The sequence below is a fragment of the Scyliorhinus canicula genome, chromosome 17 (genome assembly GCF_902713615.1).
Source record: "Scyliorhinus canicula chromosome 17, sScyCan1.1, whole genome shotgun sequence".
In the NCBI taxonomy this organism is placed as follows: domain Eukaryota; kingdom Metazoa; phylum Chordata; class Chondrichthyes; order Carcharhiniformes; family Scyliorhinidae; genus Scyliorhinus; species Scyliorhinus canicula.
The window spans coordinates 117009686-117033027 of NC_052162.1; the positions used below are offsets into that span (position 1 = coordinate 117009686).

Sequence of the window (23342 nt, forward strand, 5' to 3'; positions counted from 1 at the left end):
GGTGGCTGAAATCAATAAAGTTCCAGATAACAAGATCAGAAAACATAAATTTAAAAACTATATAGCGCCTTTCACAGCCACAGGATGTCCCAAAGTGCTTCACAGCCAATGAAATATTTCTGAAGTGCAGTCACTGTTGTAATGTAGGAAACGCAGCAGCCAATTTACACACAGCAAGATCCCACACACAGCAATGTGATAATGAGCAGATGATGTGTTTTTAGTGATGTTGACTGAGGGATAAATATTGACCAGGACACCGGGGATAACTCACCTGCTCTTCTTCAAAATAGTGGCTGTGGGAACTTTTACACCCACCTGAGAGGGGCAGACAGGGCCTCAGTTCAACATCTTATTTGAAAGAAGCTGTTCTGACAGTGCAGCACTCCCTCAATGCTGGGACGAGGAATGTTCGAACTGAATTTTGTCCTCAGGTCCCTGGACTGGGAATTGAACCCGCAACCTTTGACTCCGAGGTGAGAGAGCTGCCCACTGAGCCACGGCTGACACTATAGACAATACAAAGTTAGAAATGGAAAGTTACCCTTTAAAAACCCCACCCTTTGCCTCCAGTACCTAAATCTAATAATATAAACCCCAATACTCTTTGACAAAGAGTCATCGGACTCAAAGCGTTAGCTCTTTTCTCTCCCTACAGATGCTGCCAGACTTGCTGAGATTTTCCAGCATTTCCCCTTTCGTTTCAGATTCCAGCATCCGCAGTAATTTGCTTTTATCCAATATAAATAACATAGATTTGACTGACAAATTTTAAAGTGTTGCTTTAGAGCCACAAGTTTTAACTTCCCTCGGGCACCTTTCTGTCTGTATTGCTCGTCTCAATGACAGGCAGACGACGGAGCTGAGGCTGAATTTAGCTGCGAATAACGGGGCCTGTGCCCCAGTTGGGAAACTGCCATGGGCATCGCACTAATAGAGAGACAGGAAGGTGCTGGAGGACTGACTGGGAAATGGGCCTCCAACCAATTGTTATATCGGTCACTCAGAGGTAAAGAGAAACCCGTCTCTTAAAATGCATATACAGGGAAGAGGCTGCAATGAAATCTGTCCCTTTTTTGTATAAAGGTTTTTATTGGGTTTTTGAACAAGGTATAATTACCGTTATGTACACAGAATAAGAAACATATATCTATATGTATACACATATTTAGAAGAGAAGGGCACACCCCAACATAGAATACAATAAAATGTGAAATAGACTAACTGGTGGGGTACTGTGCACCAGCTCGACAGCGGCAGCTCTGCATCTGGCCGAATTATTTATACCACGTAAGTACGGGGGGAGGGGGTGGTGGGGGGGGGGGAAAATATACATTTGGGTGCCGGGGAGATAACCACAATGTGCGACACCTGGCCAGGTCGCGTGTCGATGTTGCCTGCCTCTCCCGGACGGCTCTCGCTGCCGTCCCCCGCTCGCCTCCGCCTGTCCTCCATCCCCAACCTCCTCGTTCCCCGCTCCTGGAGATGTCATGCACGTTTTGGCACCCCGTGCCTTCCTTCCGGCTCCCGTTTCCCTGCCCCCCCCGCCCCATCCCGCTGGTTCTCCTCTCCTGTCCCCCCTCCCTCCACGGTTCGCCCCTCCCTCCTCAAGTTCAGCTGTCTTCCCCCCTCCCCCTGTGGTTCGCCTTTCTTTCTTCAGGTTTAGCCGCCCTCCCCCCCCCCCCCCCCTCCCCCCTCCTTCCCACCCTCCCAGTCCCTCTCTCCCTTTCATGCCTTGGATACCCTCCCCTGATTCTTGGCTACCTGGCTATTCTTCCTCTTATTTGTTGGCCACAAACAGGTCCCGGAACAGTCGCGTGAATGGCTCCCACGTTCTGTGGAAGCCGTCGTCTGACCCTCGGATGGCGAATTTGATTTTCTCCATTTGGAGAGATTCCGAGAGGTCGGACAGCCAGTCTGCAGCGCTGGGTGGTGCTGCTGACCGCCAGCCAAACAGGATTCTACGGCAGGCGATCAGGGAGGCAAAGGCAAGGGCGTCCGCCCTCCTCCCCAGGAATAGATCTGGCTGGTCCGAGACCCCGAAGACCGCCACTTTCGGGCATGGCTCCACCCTCACTCCCACCACTTTGGACATTGCCTCGAAGAAGGCTGTCCAGTACTCCACAAGTCTGGGGCAAGACCAGAACATGTGGGCGTGGTTGGCCGGGCCAACTTGGCACCATTCACATCTATCCTCCACCTCCGGGAAGAACCTGCTCATCCGGGTTCTTGTTAAGTGGGCTCTATGTACCACTTTTAGCTGCGTCAGGCTGAGCCTTGCGCACGTGGCGGTGGAGTTCACCGTATGCAGTGCTTCGCTCCAGAGTCCCCACCCTATCTCAATCCCCAGGTCCTCCTCCCATTTCTTTCTTGTTGCGTCCAGTACGGTGTCGGCCCTTTCGGTCATACATGTCACTACAGTTTCCCTCGTCTAGTATGCTTGCGTCCAGTAGTTCTTCCAGTAGTGTCTGTGGTGGCGGTTGTGGGTACGTCCTTGTCTCCTTTCGTAGGAAATTTTTAAGGTCAGATACCTTAGCTCGTTCCCCCTGGCTAGCTGAAATTTCTCTGTCAGTTCGTCCAGTGTTGCGATCCTGTCGTCCGTGTATAGGTCCCTGACTGTCAGTGTCCCCCCGTCCTGCCTCCACCTTTTGAAGGTGGCGTCAGTCAGCGCTGGTGTGAATCTATGGTTGTTACAGATGGGAGCTTTATCCGACATTTTGGTCAGGCCAAATTGCTGCCGCAGTTGGTTCCAGGATTGGAGGGTGGCTATCACCACCGGGCTGCTGGAGTGTTTTTTGGGTGGGGATGGGAGTGCTGCCGTGGCGAGGGCCCGGAAGGAGATCCCCACGCAGGAGGCCTCCTCCGCGCGCACCCACTCGGCCTCTGGCTCCTGGATCCATCCCCTTATTCGCTTGGCTGTCACTGCCCAGTGGTAGAATTGTAGGTTTGGGAGGGCTAGCCCCCCCAGGATTTTGTTTTTTGTAGGACCTTCTTTGGGATCCTAGCATTCTTCCCACCCCCCCCCCCCCCCCAAACCCCCCCCCCCCCCCCCTTGCGGGTGTACTGGGAAGATCTCGCTTTTGCTCATGTTGAGTTTGTAGCCCGAGAAGGTTCCAAACTCTTTCAGTAGCACAATGATTCCGTCCATGCTGCTTTGTGGGTCCGAGATATAGAGGAGCAGATCATCCGCATAGAGTGAGACTCTGTGCTCTCTGCCTCCCCTTCGGATCCCCCTCGTGATTTTCATTAATGACTTGGATGAGGGAGTTGAAGGGTGGGTCAGTAAATTTGCAGATGATACGAAGATTGGTGGAGTTGTGGATACTGAGGAAGGCTGTTGTCGGCTGCAAAGAGACATAGATAGGATGCAGAGCTGGGCTGAGAAGTGGCAGATGGAGTTTAACCCTGAAAAGTGCGATGTTGTCCATTTTGGAAGGACAAATATGAATGCGGAATACAGGGTTAACGGTAGGGTTCTTGACAATGTAGAGCAGCAGAGAGATCTTGGGGTCTATGTTCATAGATCTTTGAAAGTTGCCACTCAAGTGGATAGAGTGTTGAGGAAGGCCTATGGTGTGCTAGCATTCATTAACAGAGGGATTGAGTTGAAGAGCCGTGAGGTGATGATGCAGCTGTACAAAAGCTTGGTAAGGCCACATTTGGAGTACTGTGTGCAGTTCTGGTCACCTCATTTCAGGAAGGATGTGGAAGCTTTGGAAAAGGTACAAAGGAGATTTACCAGGATGTTGCCTGGAATGGAGAGTAGGTCTTACAAGGAAAGGTTGAGGGTGCTAGGCCTTTTCTCATTAGAACGGAGAAGGATGAGGGGCGACTTGATAGAGGTTTATAAGATGATCAGGGGAATAGATAGAGTAGACAGTCAGAGACTTTTCCCCCGGGTGGAACAAACCATTACAAGGGGACATAAATTTAAGGTGAATGGTGGAAGATATAGGGAGGATGTCAGAGGTAGGTTCTTTACCCAGAGAGTAGTGGGGGCATGGAATGCACTACCTGTGGAAGTAGTTGAGTCGAAAACATTAGGGACCTTCAAGCGGCTATTGGATAGGTACATGGATTATGGTAGAATAATGGAGTGTTGATTAATTTGTTCTTAAGGGCAGCACGGTAGCATTGTGGATAGCACAATTGCTTCACAGCTCCAGGGTCCCAGGTTCAATTCCGGCTTGGGTGACTGTCTGCGTGGAATCTGCACATCCTCCCTGTGTGCGTGTGGGTTTCCTCCGGGTGCTCCGGTTTCCTCCCACAGTCCAAAGATGAGCAGATTGGATGGACTGGTCATGATAAATTGCCCTTAGATTATCAGAGAATTTTGGACACTATGATTAAACTAGGACAAAAGTTCGGCACAACATTGTGTGCCGAAGGGCCTGTTCTGTGCTGTATTTCTCTCTGTTCTATGTTCCCCACTTACTATGTTAACCGGTTGTTCAATTGATCTGGCATTTCATCTCGAGGCTCTAGCCGCTCAAATATCCTGCTACGAATTAATTCTGCAATGTGTTGCTTGTATTTATGCGGCAATATCAGTTCTGCACTGTACCCATTTTCCACATTTTTTTCTGTTATGCTGTCGCATTCATTCATGATTTTAAAAATGGTTAAAAAAACATTTTAAAATATTAAAAATACATCCAGCTCATCCTTAAATATATTCAGTGACCCCCAGCCTCCAGTGGTCCTTGTGGAAGAGAAATTCAGAAACTAACAATCCTCTGAGGGAGGAGATGACTGGAAATATATAATGTAGCAACAGCACAATATTACACAACTAGAAATAATAATAAATGTACTTTATTGCAGAACCATAAAAATATAATTAATATGTACCATATAACAGCAGACATATCTCTGTCTGATATTAATTTACTGTCCCCTTAAATGTCAGCCATCTCCTGGGGAAAGCAGCCCTTTATTTGTGAACATTAGGAAAGAGACCATTCTTTTAGCCAGACAAATAAATGTGTCAAACTGAGGGAGCAAAGGATGTCAATGTCTTTATGAGAGAGAGAAAGAGAGAGACCTGGGCCAAGCTTTGCAGAGTCTGCACCCTCCCTGGATTCACTTCCTTTCCCTTCAGTTGCTGCAAGTGACCAATTGAAGGTGAGAATGAGAAAAGAAATGGAAAGGGGGAGAAAAGAAAGTTTTACTCACAGATGTTGGAGACAGGAGGAGGTTTCACTCTGTGTGAAGCTCAATATCCATTCACGCAATGCTTGCGCTCAACTCTTCCCATTGGTCGATACCTCAGGTGAAAGGGCAGGAGGCGGGCTCTCTTTCACAAATGCTCAGCTTCACCTCTCCTTCGGACATGCGCAGTCACGGATCGGGGGAGGGGAGATCACCGAGCGGCTTCTCCCTCTGGCCGGAGCCGTCAGCCGGTTGCCTGGAAACCTTGTCTCCAGGAGCTGCAGGGGGAGGGGGAACAATGGGTGGGGGAGGGGCTGCGTCTGCGCTCTGGAACCCGGTGACGACAGCGCGGAATAGAGTAATTCCTATTGGCTGATTCAGGCAGGGCACCATTGTGATGTCGCAGCGGAAGTGAAGGTGAAACGTCTTCCTGTCTCCAACATCTGTGAGTAAAACACTTTCTTTTCTCCCCCTTTCCATTTCTTTTCTCATTCTCACCTTCAATTGGTCACTTGCAGCAACTGAAGTGAAAGGAAGTGAATCCAGGGAGGGTGCAGACTCTGCAAAGCTTGGTCCAGGTCTCTCTCTCTTAAAGACATTGACATCCTTTGCTCCCTCAGCTTGACACATTTATTTGTCGAGACCCTTTCTGAAGCTCAAATACGACAACCATAAACACTGCCAACCATAAGCCTTGCCACTGCCCAGCCTGTAATGTAACAGCGGGGAATTTAGCTCAGCTGGTTAGTGATGCAGAGCGAGGCTAGCAGCCTGTGTTCAGTTATTGTGCCAGCTGAGATTACACATGAAGGCCCAGCCTTCTCAACCTTGTCCCTCACCTGAGATATGGTGATCTTCAGGAAACCACCACCAAGTAACTCTACCCCTCAAAGGGGAAAGCAGCCGATGGTCATCTGGGACTATGGCGATATTATTTTTGATGAAACAATTGTATTTACTTGATGTATCCTCATCGAAGCCTTGCAGCGTATACACCAGATAAATCCACTCAACTCGATCAAAAGCTTTCTCTGCATCGAAGGAGATCACCAACCCATCCAATGTACATTTCTGCAAAGCCTGAATCACATTCAACAACCTTCCATCTTTGTGACTGGGAAATTTTCCACTTAAAAACCAAGTCTGGACCTCCCACATGATTGTCGGAAGGAAGGGCAGCACGGTGGCCTAGTGGTTAGCACAACCGCCTCATGGCGCTGAGGTCCCAGGTTCGATCCCGGCTCTGGGTCACTGTCCGTGTGGAGTTTGCACATTCTCCCCGTGTCTGCGTGGGTTTCGCCCCCACAACCCAAAAATGTGCAGAGTAGGTGGAGTGGCCACGCTAAATTGCCCCTTAATTGGAAAATATAATTGGCTAATCTAAATTTATTTTTAAAAAACGATTGTCGGAAGGATATCCTCCAGCCTTCTTGCCAATATTTTAGATAGCTGCTTCAAGTCAAGATTCAAAAGAGAGATTTGCTGCTAAGAGGCCCACTCCTGTGGTCCTTGCCCGCCTTCAGAATCAATCAGACATAAGCCTGATGAAGAATCGGTGGCAACATCCCTGAGTCAAAAGAATGACATTATTACCCACTAATGGATCCAACATGGGCAGCAGGGAAGCACAGTGGTTAGCATTGTTGCTTTGCTGCTCCGTCAGCCAGTTGCCTGGAAACCTTGTCTCCAGGAGTTGCAGGGGGAGGGGGAACAATGGGTGGGGGAGGGGTTCCTGGGCCTGCGCACTGGAACCCGGTGACGACTCAGCGGAATACAGGTCCAGGGTCCCAGGTTTGATTCCTGGCTTGGGTCATAGTCTGTGCGGAGTCTGCACATTCTCCTTGCGTCTGCGTGGGTTTCCTCCGGGTGCTCCGATTTTATCCCACAAGTCCCGAACAACGTGCTGTTGGGTAATTTGAACGTTCTGAATTCTCCCTCTCTGTACCCGAACAGGGGCTGGAATGTGACGGCTTGGGGCTTTTCACAATAACTTCATTGCAGTGTTAATGTAAGCCTACTTGTGACAATAAAGGTTATTATAACAATAAATCCTCAAATCCCCTATAAAACCCACACCCACAGCCATCCAATCCCAGTGCTTTATCCAGCTGCAACTCCTTCATGGTCTTTGACATCTGAGCTTCCTGAGGCTCAGCCTTGTATAATCCTGCATAGAATTCCCCAAATTCCTGTTTATTTCTTCCATCTTCATGACCCTTTTCCCTCCGCCAAGCTACACAGCGAAAATCACTCCAAAGTCGGCCTTTGTATTTGCTCGTGTTATTCCCAAACTCGTACAACTTCTGCCTCGCAAACTTTCAACTTTTCGCAACCTGCTGAGTCAACAGGGAGTCCAAAGCCACTCTTGCTGCATTAACCTCCTTCAGCGATAGCTTACTCGGGGCCTCCATATGATTCTCCTCGGCCTTCGCCAAACAAACCTCCAGACGCCTCTGGTTCTCCAGCATCCTGCACCTTTTATTAGTTGTGGAAGAAATGACCAGCCCCCGACTATGAACTTTACACATCTCCCCAAAATGGAGGTGGGAATACCAGGGATCGAGTTAACCAAAAGGAAGAACTCAAACTCTTCCTTAAAATATGTAGTAAATGAAGTACCTCTTATCTGACTGGAACGTGAGCCCTTGAGCAGAACCTTGGGGACAAAATGGGGGGGGGGGGGAGGTGGTCCACAATTACGATTTTTCCTGTGTTGCAGGAGGACACCAGGTGCAGGATTGTCCTTGGCACAAGGAAGTTGTCGATTCTAGTCTGACATTGCTGTGGGGCTGGAAAGAAGATAAAATCTCCGCCCCTCGGGTGCAAAGTTCTCCAAACATCCACATAACCCACCTCCTCACAAGCCGAGGCCAACGCCCCAGCTGGCAGCGTGGGAGGGGGGGGGGGGTTGCTCCAGGTAACCGGGAGCTTATCTACCAGAGGATTTAAGTGGCAGTTGAAGTCACCAACCACAAAAGAGTTAGTCGAAGCTAACTCTACAAAATCCCCAAAAACCTTAGTAATGAAAGCCGGGGAGTAATTCGGGGATCCATAAACATTCATTATTGAAACAGCATCTCCATGCGCTGAACCTCTAATGATAACATATCTACCTTATTTGTCCTTGGTGTAGGTTTCAACCTTAAATGAGATATTTTTATTAATAAGGATTGCCACACCCCTGCTATTTGATGAAAAGGAGGCAAAAAAAAACTGCCCCACCCAATCCCGCCTCAATTTTAAGTATTCCTCATCACAGAATCCCTACAGAGCAGAAGGAGGACATTCGGCCCAATGAGTCAGCACCTGCCTTTGAAAGAGCACTCTACTTAAGCCCATGCCTCCAGCCTATCCCAGTCACCCAACTCCTTCAAGACAACTCATTCACTACCTAACCTTTTTGAACACTAAGGGGCAATTTAGCGTGGCCAATCCACCTAATCTGCACATCTTTGGACTCTGGGAGGAAACCGGAGATCCCGGAAGAAACCCACACAGACGCTGGGAGAATGTGCAAACTCCACCCAGCCAGTCACCCGAGCCCAGATTTGAATCTGGGACCCTGGAGCTGTGAGGCTGCAGTGCTAACCACCCTGCCACTGTGTTGCCCCAATTGAGTTTAATCTAGATGCGTTTCCTGGAATAAAGCTATGTCGACTTTCTCCTTAAGAAGGAGACGATCATTTTCCTTCTGATAGGGCGATGGATGCCCTGTCATTCCTGAGAAAATTGGATTGGATTGGATCCGCTGGTGTCTCAGCAGGCTGGATAATTGAGTGAAACCCGTCACACATTGAGAGCAGGTGAATGACCTCTCCCCAGTGTGAATTTGCTGGTGTCTGTGTAGGTTGGATAACTGAGTGAATCCCTTCTCACACCGAGAGCAGGTGAATGGCCTCTCCCCAGTGTGAATTTGCTGGTGTCTGTGTAGGTTGGATAACTGAGTGAATCCCTTCTCACACCGAGAGCGGGTGAATGTCTTCTTTCCAGTGTGAATGCGTCGATGAGCTTCCAGCAAACATGGGGCACTGTATCCCACAATCCAAACATTTCCACGGTTTCTCCATGTTTTGGATCTGTGGGGGACAGAGATTTACAGTTTTTGGGGAATGAGAGAGGAAAGTTCCATAGAAACTTAATTGTCTGTTCTGGATTTCTATCCTCTACTGACAGTGATGTCTTTTGTAAATTGTTTCTGCAGGATATTAGAAGAGGACGAATTACAGACAGAAATCTCAAACGTCACGTCTCAATCTGGCAGAGTCACTCGATTCCTTTCGATCTGAATATCATTAGCCTTTGAATCTAGAAGGAGAAATGTTTGCCTCGTGTGTTGACTTCAAAAGATTTTAAACATCAGTGTGACTGGAAAAGCATCGAGACACACACACCCGAGTGAGACTGTGGAAAGAGCTTTAACCAGTTACATCACACCATTCACAGCGGGCAGAGACCGTCCACGTGTTTGTGTGTGGTCAAGGCTTCAATGATCCAAAACATGGAGAAACCGTGGAAATGTTCGGATTGTGGGAAGGGATACAGAGCCCCATGTTTGCTGGAAGCTCATCGACGCAGTCACACTGGGGAGAAGCCGTTCACCTGCTCTCAGTGTGAGAAGGGATTCACTCAGTTATCCAACCTTCACAGTCACCAACAAGTTCACACTGTGGAGAGACGGTTTACCTGCTCTCAATGTGGGAAGGAATTCAAACATTTATCCAGCCTGTGGAGACACCAGCGGGTTCACACTGGGGAGAAGCCATTCACCTGCTCTCAGTGTGGGAATGGATTCAGTCGTTCGTTCAGCCTGTGGAAACACCTGCGAGCTCACATTGGGGAGAGGCCATTCACCTGCTCTCGGTGTGGGAAGGGATTCACTCGGTTATCCAACCTACAGAGACACCAGCGAATTCACACTGGGGAGAAGCCATTCACCTGCTCTCATTGTGGGAAGGGATTCAGACAGTCATCCACCCTGCAGAGACATCAGCGGATTCACAGTGGGGAGAGGCCGTTTATCTGCTCTCATTGTGGGGAGGGATTCAGACATTCATCCACCCTACAGAGACATCAGTGCATTCACATTGGGGAGAGGCCGTTTACCTGCTCTCAGTGTGGGAAGGGATTCAGACGTTCATCTACCCTGCAGGAACATCAGTGGATTCACATTGGGGAGAGGCCGTTTACCTGTACTCAGTGTGGGAAGGGATTCATTCGTTCATCTACCCTGCAGGCACATCAGTGGATTCACACTGGGGAAAGGCCATTTACCTGCTCTCAGTGTGAGAAGGGATTCACTCACTTATCCAGCCTGCAGAGACACCAGCGAATTCACACTGGGGAAAAGGCGTTAACCTGCTCTCAGTGTGAGAAGTGAATCACTCGATTATCCATCAGAGACACCAGCTGATCCGATTGTAACCAACTTCACATAGGTCATAGAGCACAGTAAAGGTATTTCGGCCCATCGAGTCTGCGCCAGTCCAAAACAACCGCTTAACTATTCTAATCCCAAGAGTTGTAAACACCATCCCCCCGCCCCCCAAACTCCTTCCCTCCACTGTCACTTGTAAAAATCCTCCCCCCAACGTCGGTTCCTTCCTCCCAAATTTCCACCCCAGCTAGACCCTTCGGACCCTGTTCTGCCATGCTCCGATGGCCGCAGCCCCCTCCCCCCACCTCACTCCTGTTCACTGGCCGGCTTCAACCGCTGTTTGGGGTGGTGGGAGAATGGGATCGTTGTTATTATTAAGGAGATTGATTTTGTATTTGTTACTGTTTACTGTCTGTTGGTGGGGTGTAAATTTTGAAGGAAAATGTGAAAATGGAGAATAAAAACATTAAAAAAAACGCTATTCTAATCCCATTTTCCAGCACTTGGCCTATAGCCTGGGCATCGCCATCTAAATGCTTCTGAAATGTTCTGAGGGTTTCTGCTTCCACCAGCCTTTCAGGCAGCGAGTTCCAAACTCCCACCACCCTCTGGGTAAAAAAGCTTTTCCTCACATCCCCTCTAAACCTCCTGCCTCTGACCTTAAACCTGTGCCCCCTGGTCACTGATCCCTCCACCAAAGAGAAAAGTTTTTTCCTGTCTCCTCTATCTTTGTCCCTCATAATTTTACACATCTCAATCATGTCCCCCTCAGTCTCCGCTGCTCCAAGGAAAACAATCCAAGTCTATCCAATCTCTCTTCATAACTAAAACTCTCCAACCAGGAAACATCCTGGTAAATCTCCTCCGCACCCTTTCCACTGCTATCACATCCCTCCTATAATGTGGATTCCAGAACTGCACACAATACTATAGCTGTGGCCTAACCAATGTTTTGTACAGTTCAAGCATAACCTCCCTGCCCTTAAACTCGATGCCTCAGCTAATAAAGACAAGTCTGCCATCTGCCTTCTTACCCACTGGATCCTCCTGCTCTGACACCTTAAGGGATTGGTGTACATGCACACCAGGTCCCTCTGATCCTCGGTGCTTCCCAGGGTCCTGCCGTTTATCATGTATTCCCTTTGCCTTGTTTGACCTGCCCAAGTGCATCACTTCACACTGATCCAGATTGAATTCCATTTCCCACTGATCAGCCCAACTGACCAACCCGTCTATCTCCCCCCGTAATGAAAGGCTATCCTCCTCACTATTTACCACCCCACCAATTTCCATGTCATCCGCAAACTTACTGATCAGCCCTCCGACATTCATGTCCAAGTCATTTATATAAATCACAAACAGCAAGGGCCCCAACACTGATCTCTGTGCGACCCTACTGGACACAGGCTTCCAGTCAGAAAAACACCCCTCCAACTATCACCCTCTGCTTCCTGCCACTCAGCCAATATTGGATCCAAGTTTCCTTGGATCTCATGGGCTCTTACCTTCGCTCTCAGTCTCCCATGTGGGACTTTATCAAAAGCCTTGCTGAAGTCCAAATAGACGACGTCAAATGCATTTCCCTCATCTACACAGCTGGTCACCTCTAGGTTTAGTGCCCAGAACTGCTCACAGTCTCCAAGTGGGGTCTAACTAGAGTTTTGTAAAGCTGCAGCATAACGTCTGTGTCCTTATACTCCAGTCCTCTAATTATAAAGGCCAGCATTTCATTAGTCTTCTCCATGACTTTCTGCACTTGTTTATGACATTTTAAAGATCTATGCTCGATTATAAAATTCTCCTGTCTCTACCTAGAAAAGACCCATGTTTATCTTCACCAAATGTTTCCTTTTTATGTACCGACTGAAGCTTTTAGTCCATTTTTAATGTTGTTTTTCTAGTTTACATTGATATTCTATTCTCCCTTTCTATCAGTGTCTTCGCCCTCCTTTGCATAATTGTAAAATCCTCCCAATCCTCAGCTTTACTATTTCTGGTGACTTTATTGGCCTTTTCTTTCAATCTTATACTGTCTTTAACTTCCTCTGTTGGCGGGCATAACAGTGGCACAGTGGTTAGCACTGCTGCCTCACTGCACCGAGGTCCCAGGTTTGATCCCGCCCGAGGTCACTGTCCATGTGGAGTTTGCACGTTCTTCCCGTGTTTGTGTGGGTTTCACCCCACAGCCCACAGATGTGCAGGGAACGTGGATTGACCACGCTAAATTGACCCTTAATTGGAAAAAATGAATTGGGTACTCTAAATGTTATGTTTTTTTAAACTCCCTCTGTTTGGGGTTCCTGTGCCTTGAAGGAATGTAAACGGTGTAATAATTCTATAAAGTCTCTCCATTTCCTGTGTACTGTCACACCTTTAATGTATTTTTCACAACCACCTCAGCCAATTTGTCCCTCACACTGTCAGAATTTCCTTTGTTCAAATTTAACACTCTGGCTTCAAATTGAAGTACCTCATGTTCAAACTTAATGTAAAATTCTGTCATATTGTGGTCATTCAGCCCTAAAGGTTCTTTTACAGCAAGATTATTATATGTGGCACGGTAGCACTATGGGTAGCACTGTTGCTTCACAGCGCCAGGGTCCCAGGTTTGATTCCTGGATTGGGTCACTGTCTGTGTGGAGTCTCCTCGTGTCTGCGTGGGTTTCCTCCGGGTGCTCTGGTTTCCTCCCATAATTCCCGAAAGACGTGCTGTTAAGTGAATTGGATATTCTGAATTCTCCCTCTGTGACCCAAACAGGCGCCGGAATGTGGCGACGAGGGGCTTTTCACAGTAACTTCATTGCAGTGTTAATGTAAGCCTACTTGTGACAATAAAGATTATTATTAATTATCTCTTTATCGCTACATAATACTGGATCTACGACAGCAGGTTCTCTAGTCGGTTCCTCAACTTACTGTTCTAGAAAACCGTCCCTACACACTCCAGAAACTTGCCCTACACAGCATCAGTGCTCATTAGATTTACAGTCTATATGCAGATTGAAGTCACCCATGATAACTGTTTTACCCATGCTACAAGCTTCTCTAATCTCCTGATTAATACCATGCCCCACCACTATTACTACTGTTTGGTGGTCTATAAACAACTCTTACCAATGTTTGCCGCCTCATCACTTTGGACTTATTCTGAAACGACTAAGTTTCGACTTCCGGGGTAGAGTAAAATATAATTGTGATGTGCGGTTTTTGATTGTGTAAAGGACAAAGTTCTACTTTATACTTTACTGTGTTAGTTTCCTACAAAAGTAATGTTTAGTTAATGTTGTTTCGAGTAATAATGAGTTGGATGATGGAATCAAATGCATGGCGGCTAATCAAAAATAAAATAAAGTTAAAGTACCCAATTCTCTTTTTTCTTTCCACTTACAGGACAATTTAGTGTGGCCATTTCACCTAGCCTGCACATCTTTGGGTTATGGGGATGAGACTCACGCAATTACGGGGATAATGTGCAAACTCCACAAGGACAGTGACCCAGCCTGGATCAAACACGGGTCCTCAGAGCTGTGAGGCAGCAGTGATAACCACTGCACCACCGTGACGTCCTTGACAGCAAAATTTGCTGATGACACAAAGATAGGTCAGAAAGTAATTTGTGAAGAGGACTTAAGGAGTCTGCAAAGGACAATAAATAGGTTAAGTGAATGGACAAAAATGTTATGGATGGAGCATGACGTGGAAAAGCATGAACTTGTACACTTTGGCAGGAAGGATTAAATAAAACAGCATATATAAATGGAGAGAGATTTCAGAACTCTGAGGTACAGAGGGATCTGGGTGTCCTGATACACACATCTCAATAAATTAGTTTGCAGGTACAGCCGGTGATTGGGAAGCACAATGGAATATTGTTTATTGCAAAGGGATTGGAATATAAAAGTCGGGATGTTTTGCTGCAGTTGTACAGGGTCTTGGTGAGACCATATTTACAGCACTGTGTACAGATTGGGTCTCCTTATTTCAGAAATGAGGTAATTGCATTAGAAACAATTTAGAGGTTGACTCCCCGGATTCCTGGAATGAGGGGGTTATCCTCTGAAGAAAGGTTTGACAGGTTGGGCCTGTATCCATTGCAGTTGAGAAGAATGAGAGATAATCTTATTGAAACACGAGGTCCTGAATGGAATTGACAGAAAGAATGCTGGGAGGATGTTTCCCTTTGTGGCAGAGACTAGAACTCGGGGACACTGTTTAAAAATCGGAGCTGTGATTCAGATTTCTGGTGCAGTGCGCCCCGCTGGCTGCGGGATTCTCCGTCTCACCAGCCGGTCAATGGGGTTTCCCATTGTGGGCAGCCCCACGCCGCCAGGAAATCCCCAGGCATCGGTGCGCTGCTGGCAAGCGGAGAATCCAGCCCATGGGGTTCCCATTGTGGGCAGCTCCACGCCGCCAGGAAATCCCCAGGCATCGGTGCGTTGCTGGCAAGGCGGAGAATCCAGCCCATGGGGTTCCCATTGTGGGCAGCTCCACGCCGCCAGGAAATCCCCAGGCATCGGTGGCAAGGCGGAGAATCCAGCCCATGGGGTTCCCATTTAAGATGCTGATGAGAATATTTGTTCTCCTGAGGGCAATAGGTCTGTGGATCTTCACCAGAGAGTGGAGGGGCAGGGTCAGTGAATATGTTTTGAGGCTGAGTTTGGTAAATTCTTGATTGACGAGGGAGTGAAAGGGTGAAGGAAGGAAAGTGGAGTTGAGACAACATTCAGATCATCCCTGATCTTACTGAAGGTGGAGCAGGCTCGAGGGGCCGAATGGTCGTGTTCTGCTCTTAATTTGTATGTATAGACGCTTAACACCCGCTTCCCCAAACTCTGAAATGATTCACAGTGATAACCCTTATTGGTGACAGTGGTTAGATGTTATTCAGTATAAATAAGAGCTGACACAGGCTAATGTCTGAGCAGTAATATCAAAGTGCAGCAGCATTCCCATTACACTCTGGGTAGAAGCACCATCTCCAGGTAAATGCTCCCTGCTCTGCCCCAGATGCCATGGTCCCAGTCAGTGGAATATGTAAAACCTCAATAAATCTCTGTGCTCGGGGAATCCCTTCTTATACTTTATAACATCACAAAGTCTATGGAGACTGATTTAACCCAATCATTGCCGAGCTAACATTTGAATGGACCAATTACAAAGCCTGTCATTGAACCATCTGTACCCGCCTAAGCCACATCAAACTCTCAAACAATTGTCTTCCCCACGCTCCGTCCCTGGTACAGGGAGTCAGCATTCCCATGCCAAGCAAGGAAAACATGGTGGCCTTGACACCCAGGATTGTCTAGGATTCCAGGCACTCTTGTTTTCTCTGTCCTCTGGGAGCTGTTTATCTCCCTGTTCCCACACAGCGAGTCGTCTGTTCTCAGCTCTGCTCGATTTCTGCTGGAGTTTGGTCCCTTTTATACCTTTCGGATCAATAAAACATTTGGTCAGTGAAGACCCAAACCACAATTTCCCATCCTGTCACCTGTCAACCATCCTTACCTTGAGCGTAATCACAACAGGAATAAAAACAGGAGCAGTGTAACAATTAAGGGTTCTCTAACAACTAGGTTGCCAACTATTCCTTTCTCATTGCACAACACCCAGTCCAAGATGGTCTGTTACCTTGTTGGTTCCACAACCACACTGTCCACACTCCAGAAATTCTTCCTCTATTAAGGGCAGCACGGTAGTTAGCACAAATGCTTCACAGCTCCAGGGTCCCAGGTTCGATTCCCGGCTGGGTCACTGTCTGTGCGGAGTCTGTACGTCCTCCCCGTGTGTGCGTGGGTTTCCTCCGGGTGCTCCGGTTTCCTCCCACAGTCCAAAGATGTGCGGGTTAGGTGGATTGGCCATGCTAAATTGCCCGTAGTGTCCTAATAAAAGTAGGGTTAAGGGGGAGGTTGTTGGGTTACGGGTATAGGGTGGATACGTGGGTTTGAGTAGGGTGATCATTGCTCGGCACAACATCGAGGGCCGAAGGGCCTGTTCTGTGCTGTACTGTTCTTAAAAAAAAAAAATCAAATTCAAAATAAATCCACAGCCAGTCATAGAATTTAATTTAATGTTCACTCATTAGCAAGAAAACCTGAAGTAGGGAGTCCCCCAGGATTCTTGCACTCCATACCTTGAGGGGGAGGAAAACTCTCTCTCCGACCCCTCACTCAATTTCACTCTGTTATTTTCCCGTTCTGTTCTGGCTCCATCTGGGACAACATCGATTTGATTTTTTCTTCTGAATTAGCGCCGTGAGTTCCAAGTTCCTGGTACATTAGGACAGATGCTTCGAGGAACAGATCAAACATGAATGTAAAAGATTCTCCAACTGTCTCTTTGTGGACAGTTCTTACTCAGTATTATTTCTCCCAAGCCTTTCATAGCCCATTATCGCTTTAATTTCATTCCCACTTTGCCCATGTCCAGTGTGTTTAATTCTATCTGGATTGTTTTAAAGTCAGTTTCTCTCTGGAGTGTGTGTCAATGTCTTGATGATGTCACAATGGTGTCTCAATCCCCTGGCCACATTAACCATGTCATCTCCTGCTGTGTCTCCAGCAGCTGTGTGTGTTTGGGACCCGGTCTTCAGTCCATTTCACCATGAATTTAGGCTTGTTATTTTTCACATGTAACAAATCACAACTGCACACCCACACCGGGATCCCAAAATCATGTCACATATTCTTAACTCTCAGATGCTCTGATGAAAAGATCAAAGTGAGTGTCTGTCTTTCTGATCTGCCCTGTTCTGGTGCTGATATTTAATTTTGTGGCTGGGCTTTCAAATGTGGAATTCTTTAAAACAAAGTTCATGCGCCAGGATGTAAATATATCTGGGTGGCACAGTGGTTAGCACTGCTGCCTCATGGCACCAAGGACCCAGGTTCGATCCCGGCCCCAGGTCACTGTGAAGAGTTTGGAGATTTTCTGCGTGGGTCTGACCTCCACAACCCAAAAGATGTGCAGGGTAGGTAGATTGGTCACACTAAATTGCTCCTGAATTGGAAAAAAATAATTGGGTCCTCTAAATTATTTTGAAAGCATGTCAATATTTGCAAAAGGAAGTGATCAACTTTTTCATCCCATCCACATATTCCAAACTTTCACTAGAACGTAGATGGATACCAGATTGATATATTTCATTCAACCACACCCAAGGTAAACATTCCAATCATTTATTGTCCAGGACAAAATTCCCAGTATCTTTCAAACAGAAATTAAACATTCCCGAAGATCCCAGGTATTAACATATTCTGTTTGTTTGTTCAGGTCAGGCTGGGATTATTCACCTTGGAGCAAAGGAGGATGATTTGAGAGAGGTGGACAAGATTACGACAGGTTTAGGTAAGATGGATAAAGAAAAGCTGTTCCAATTCGCTGATGAGACAAGGACGAGGGGGACACAGATTTCAGGTTTAGGATTAGAGATGGTGGGGGGGGGGTTCTGTGAGGGAGAATATTTTGATGCAGCGAATGGTAATGACCTGGAACTTGCTGCCTGTGTGGGGGGTGGAAATGAAGACAATGGAGGATTTCAAATGGAAATTGGATCGGCATTTGAGGGAACTAAATTGCAGAGCTACAGGTATAGAATGGGGCACTGGGATTGGCCAATCCACCTATCCTGCACATCTTTGGGTTGTTGGGGCGAAGCCCACGCTAACACGGGGAGAATGTGCAAACTCCACACGGACAGTGACCCAGAGCCGGGATCGAACCTGGGACCTTGGCGCCGTGAGGCCACAGTGCTAACTCACTGCGCCACCGTGTTGCCCTAGGGAGGTTATGTTTAACTTGTTTAGAACCAGGGTTAGACTACACTGGGAGCAATGTCAACATTTGTCATCTCCATTTAGAACAAGGAAATGGAGGCACTGGAGAAGGTGCAACAAAGATTCACAAGAATAATACCAGAACTGAGAGCATTTCCCCCTCAGGAAAAGTTGGGGCTGCTTTTCTCGAGAAAAGAGAAGACTAGGGTGACCTGATGGGAGTCTTTAAGAATATGAAGGGGTTCAATAATCCAATAGGGATTTGATGAGAATCCTCTTTACCCAGCGAGTGGTGAGAATGTGGAACTCGCTACCAGTGAGTGGTTGAGGTGAACAGCATGAATACATTGAAGTGGAAGCTAGATACATACATGAGGGAGAAAGGAATAGAAGGATATGCTGATTGGGGAGATGAAGAGGGGTGGGTGGAGGCTCATGTGGAGCATAAATACTGACAGAGACCAATTGAGCCGACTGGCCTGGCCCTGTGCTGTAGACTCAATGGAACAGAGACAAATGTATTATTTTATTTTAGATCTACCTTAGTGGGGAAAAACACTACTGACCTTCTGAAATACACAATATAAATACATAGACATCGGGTGAAGCATACGGAGTGTCATGCTACTCAGTAGAGAAGATGCGTGGAGAGATCAGTTCAGTCCATAAGAGGGTCATTCAGGAGTCTGGTAACAGCAGGGAAAAAGCTGTTTTTGAATATGTTCTCAAACTTTTGTATCGCCTGCCTGATGGAAAAGAGAATAACCCGGGTGGGAGGGGTCTTTGATTTTGCTGCCTGCTTTCCCAAGGCAGTGGGAGGTATAGACAGATTCAATGGATGGAAGGTGGGTTTGTGTGATGGACTGGGCTGTGTTCAGGGCTCTCTGTAGTTTCTTGCGGTCTTGGGCCAAGCAGTTGCCATACTAGGCTGTGCTGCAGCCAGATAGGATGCTTTCTCTGGTGTATCTGTAATAATTGGTAAGATTCAATGTAGACATGCTGAATTTCCTTAGTTTCCTGAGGAAGTATAGGCGCTGTTGTGCTTTCTTGGTCGTAGCCTCGACGTGGGTGGACCAGGACAGCTTGTTGGTGATGTGCACACCTCAGAATTTGAAGCTGTCAACCATCTCTCCCTCAGCACCATTGATGCAGACAGGGGTGTGTAAGATATTTTACTTCCTGAAATAAATGACCAGCTCCTTAGTTTTGCTGACATTGAGGGAGAGATTCATGTCATTACACCATGCCACCAGGTTCTCTATCTCCCTCCTATGCACTGACTCATCGTTGTTTGAGATTCGATCCATTACAGTTATGTCATCAGCAAACTCGTAGATGGAGTGGGAGCCAAATTTTGCCACAGTCGTGTGTGTACAGGGAGTATAGGAGCAAAGTACGCAACCTTGTGGGGCCCTAGTATTGAGGACTATCATGGAGGAGTTGTCGTTTATCCTTACTGATTGTGGATCAGGAAGTCAAGGATCCAGTTGCAGAGGGAGGAGCCAAGTCCTAGGTTTTGGACTTTTGATATGAGCTTGGCTGGGATACTGGTGTTGAAGGCGGAGCTGTAGTTAATGAATAGGAGTCTGACATAGGAGTCCTTGTTGTCGAGATGCTCCAGGGATGATTGTAGGGTCAGGGAGAAGGCGTCTGCTATGGACTGGTTGCGGTGGTATGCGAATTGCAGTAGCTCAAGGTACTCTGGGAGTCTGGAGTTGATGTGTCTCATGGCCAACCAGGTTCAGTCCTGGATGTGATTAACAGCAGGAATAACAGCAGAATCTAACCCGTCATCACTTGTGAACCCTTTGGTGTCTCAGCATGTTGGATGACTGAGTGAATCCCTCCCCACAGTAAGAGCAAGTGAATGGCGTCTTTCCAGTGTGGACTTGCTGGTGTCTCCACAGTGTGGATGATGTTCTAAACGTCTTTGTGCAATGAGAGCAGCTGAACGGTCTCTCCTCAGTGTGAGTGCGCTGGTGGATCACCAGTACCTGAGAGGTTTTAAATCCACTCCCACAGTCAGAGCATTTAAAGGGTCTCTCATTGGTGTGAGTGACATTGTGTTTCAGCAAATGGGATGACTGAGTGAATCCCTTTCCACAGTTGGAGCAAGCGAATGGCCTCTCTCTGGTGTGAACCCGCTGGTGTTTCATCAGGTTGGATGATGTTTTAAACCTCTTTGTGCAGTGAGAGCAGCTGAACGGTCTCTCCTCAGTATGAATGCGCTGGTGGATCATCAGCGCCTGAGATCTTTTGAAACTCTTCCCACAGTCAGAGCATTTAAAGGGTCTCTCATTGGTGTGAGTGACATTGTGGCTCAGCAGGCTGGATAACTGAGTGAATCCCTTCGCACACACACTGCAGGTGAATGGCATCTCCCCAGTGTGAACTCGCTGGTGTGACTGCAGGTGGACTAACTGAGTGAATCCCATATCACACACAATGCAGATGAATGGCCTCTTCCCGGTGTGAACTCGCTGGTGTGTCCGCAGGTGGGATAACCGAGTGAATCCCTTCCCACACACAGTACAGGTGAATGGCCTCTCCCCAGTGTGAACTCGACGGTGGACCAGCAGGTTGGGTAACTGAGTGAATCCCTTATCACACACACTGCATGTGAATGGTCTCTCTCCAGTGTGAACTCTCTGGTGTCTCTGCAGGTGGGATAACCGAGTAAATTCCTTCCCACAGTCAGAGCAGGTGAATGCCCTCTCCCCAGTGTGAACTCGTTCATGTCTCCGCAGGTTGCCAATGTCAGTGAATCCCTTCCCACACACAGAGCAGGTGAATGGCCTCTCTCCAGTGTGACTGCGTTGATGCCTTTCCAGCCCGTAAGGGCCTTTGAATCCCTTCCCACAGTCCTCACATTTCCATGCTTTCTCCATGGTCCGGGTGATCTTGCGTCTCACCACGTTGGACCATCAGTTGAAGCCTCGTCCACACACAGAACAGGTGTACAGTCTCTCCCTGCTGTGAATGGTGTAGTATTTTTTCAGCCTGTGTAACTGGTTAAAGCTCTTTCCACAGTCGGTGCTCTGTAACAGTCTCACACGTGTGTGTGTGTCTCAGTGCTTTTCCTGACACACTGATGTTTAAAATCTCTTGAAGCAGACAGAATAGACAAAGATTTCTCCTTCTAGATTCAAAGACTGATGATATTTTGTTCCCAAGAATTGAGTGACTCAGTCAGTTCTTGACGCAATATTTAGTTTGAGATATCCACCTCAAACTCCTCTCGTTCTAACTTCCTGCAAAAAGATTTTACATAAGTGATCACTGTCAGTGCAGGATAAGAAATTCAGAACAGACAATTCTAGTTTCTAGCGAACATTCTTTGCTCTGTCTCTTTCCCTCAAATGCTCTAAATCTCCATTCCACACACTCCCCATCCAGTCTCATGCTGCTGTATTTAATAGTCACCCTCCCAATTCTCCTTATAATCTTTTATTATAGTCACAAGTAGGCTTACATCAACACTGCAATTAAGTTACTGTGAAAAGCCCTTGGTCGCCACACTCCTGCACCTGTTCGGGTACACAGAGGGAGAGTTCAGAATGTCCAAAACACCTAACAAGCACGTCTTTCGGGACTTGTGGGAGGAAACCAGAGCACCTGGAGGAAACCCATCATTCCTGCAGTAATGTCCTGGAGCTGAGATGATTGACCTCCGACCACCACAACCATCTTCCTTTGTGCCCGGTATGACTCAAACCAATGGAAAGTTTTCCCTCAGATTCCCATTGACTCCAGTATAGCTGGGGCTCCTTGAGGCCATACTCGGTCAAATGCTGCCTTGATACCAAGGGCAGTCACTCTCACCTCTGGCTTTCAGCTCTTTTGTCCATGTTTGATCCAAGGCTGTAATGAGGTCAGGAGCTGAGTGAGCCTGGCGGTACCCAAACTGAGCGTCCATGTGCAGGTTATTGCTAAGTAAGTGCCACTTGATAGCGGTGTTAGTGACTCCTTTCATCACTTTGTTGATGATGGAGAGTATTCCAAGAGGGAAGTAATTGACTGGGTTGGATTTGTCCTGTTTACTGACCCCTTAAATATCAATCATCTCCTGGGGAAACCAGCCCTTTAATTGTGAACACTGGGAAAGAGAGCATCCTTTTAGCCAGACAAATAAATGTGTCAAGCTGAGGGAAGCAAAGGATGTCAATGTCTTTAAGACAGAGACCTGGGCCAAGCTTTCCAGAGTCCCTGAATTCACTTCCTTTCCCTTCAGTTGCTGCAAGTGACCAATTGAAGGTCAAAATGAGAAAAGAAAGTGTTTTACTCACAGATGTTGGAGACAGGAGGAAGTTTGCGTCATTGTGAAGTTCAATCCAGCAGTCACACGAAGCCCGCGCTGATTAGCTGGAGGACCAGAGTCCTTCCGGTCCTCCAACTCTTCCTATTGGTCAATAGCTCAGGAAAAGGTCATGAGGCGGGCTACCCTTTGCACATGCGCAGCTTCCCCCTCCATTGGACATGCGCAGTCGTGGGCAGGGGGAGATCGCCGATTGGTTTCTCGCTCTGGCTGTCAACCGTTTGCCTGGAAACCTTGTCTCGAGGAGGTTCTGTTGTCGGTTTTTTTCTCCCTTGTTCAGAGGGCGGGCGAAACAACGGGAGGGTGTGGGGAGCGCCGGGCCTGCGCACTGGAACCCGGTGACGACACAGCGGAATAGAGTAACTCCTATTGGCTGATTCAGGCAGGGTTCCATTGTGATGTCACAGCGGAAGTGAAGGAAAAAAACTCCTGTCCCCAACATCTGTGAGTAAAACACTTTCTTTTCTCCCCCTTTCCATTTCTTTTCTCATTCTCACCTTCAATTGGTGACTTGCAGCAACTGAAGGGAAAGGAAGTGAATCCAGGGAGGGTGCAGACTCTGGAAAGCTGGCCCAGGTCTCTCTCTCTCTTAAAGACATAGACATCCTTTGCTCCCTCAGCTTGACACATTTATTTGTCTGGTAAAAGGATGGTCTCTTTCCTAATGTTCACAATTAAAACACCAGGTTAAAGTCCAACAGGTTTGTTTCAAACACGAGCTTTCGGAGAA

At 47.5% G+C, this 23342-nt stretch overlaps 1 protein-coding gene and 1 long non-coding RNA gene across 2 annotated transcripts; one reads left to right on the forward strand and one right to left on the reverse strand.

Annotated features, from left to right (window-relative positions):
• Nucleotides 1-9799: 9799 nt before the first annotated feature.
• Nucleotides 9800-10901, forward strand: LOC119951550 (zinc finger protein 239-like; the record flags this gene model as incomplete). Its single annotated transcript, XM_038774743.1, has 1 exon — nucleotides 9800-10901. A coding segment is annotated over one exon (729 nt), but the record flags the coding sequence as incomplete, so codon positions are not given.
• Nucleotides 10902-15385: 4484 nt separating this feature from the next.
• Nucleotides 15386-23035, reverse strand: LOC119951388. The gene is made up of 2 exons (XR_005457605.1): nucleotides 22584-23035; nucleotides 15386-15951 (listed from the first exon to the last, which is right to left on the reverse strand). It is a non-coding gene; the product is annotated as an uncharacterized LOC119951388 (long non-coding RNA).
• Nucleotides 23036-23342: the final 307 nt, after the last annotated feature.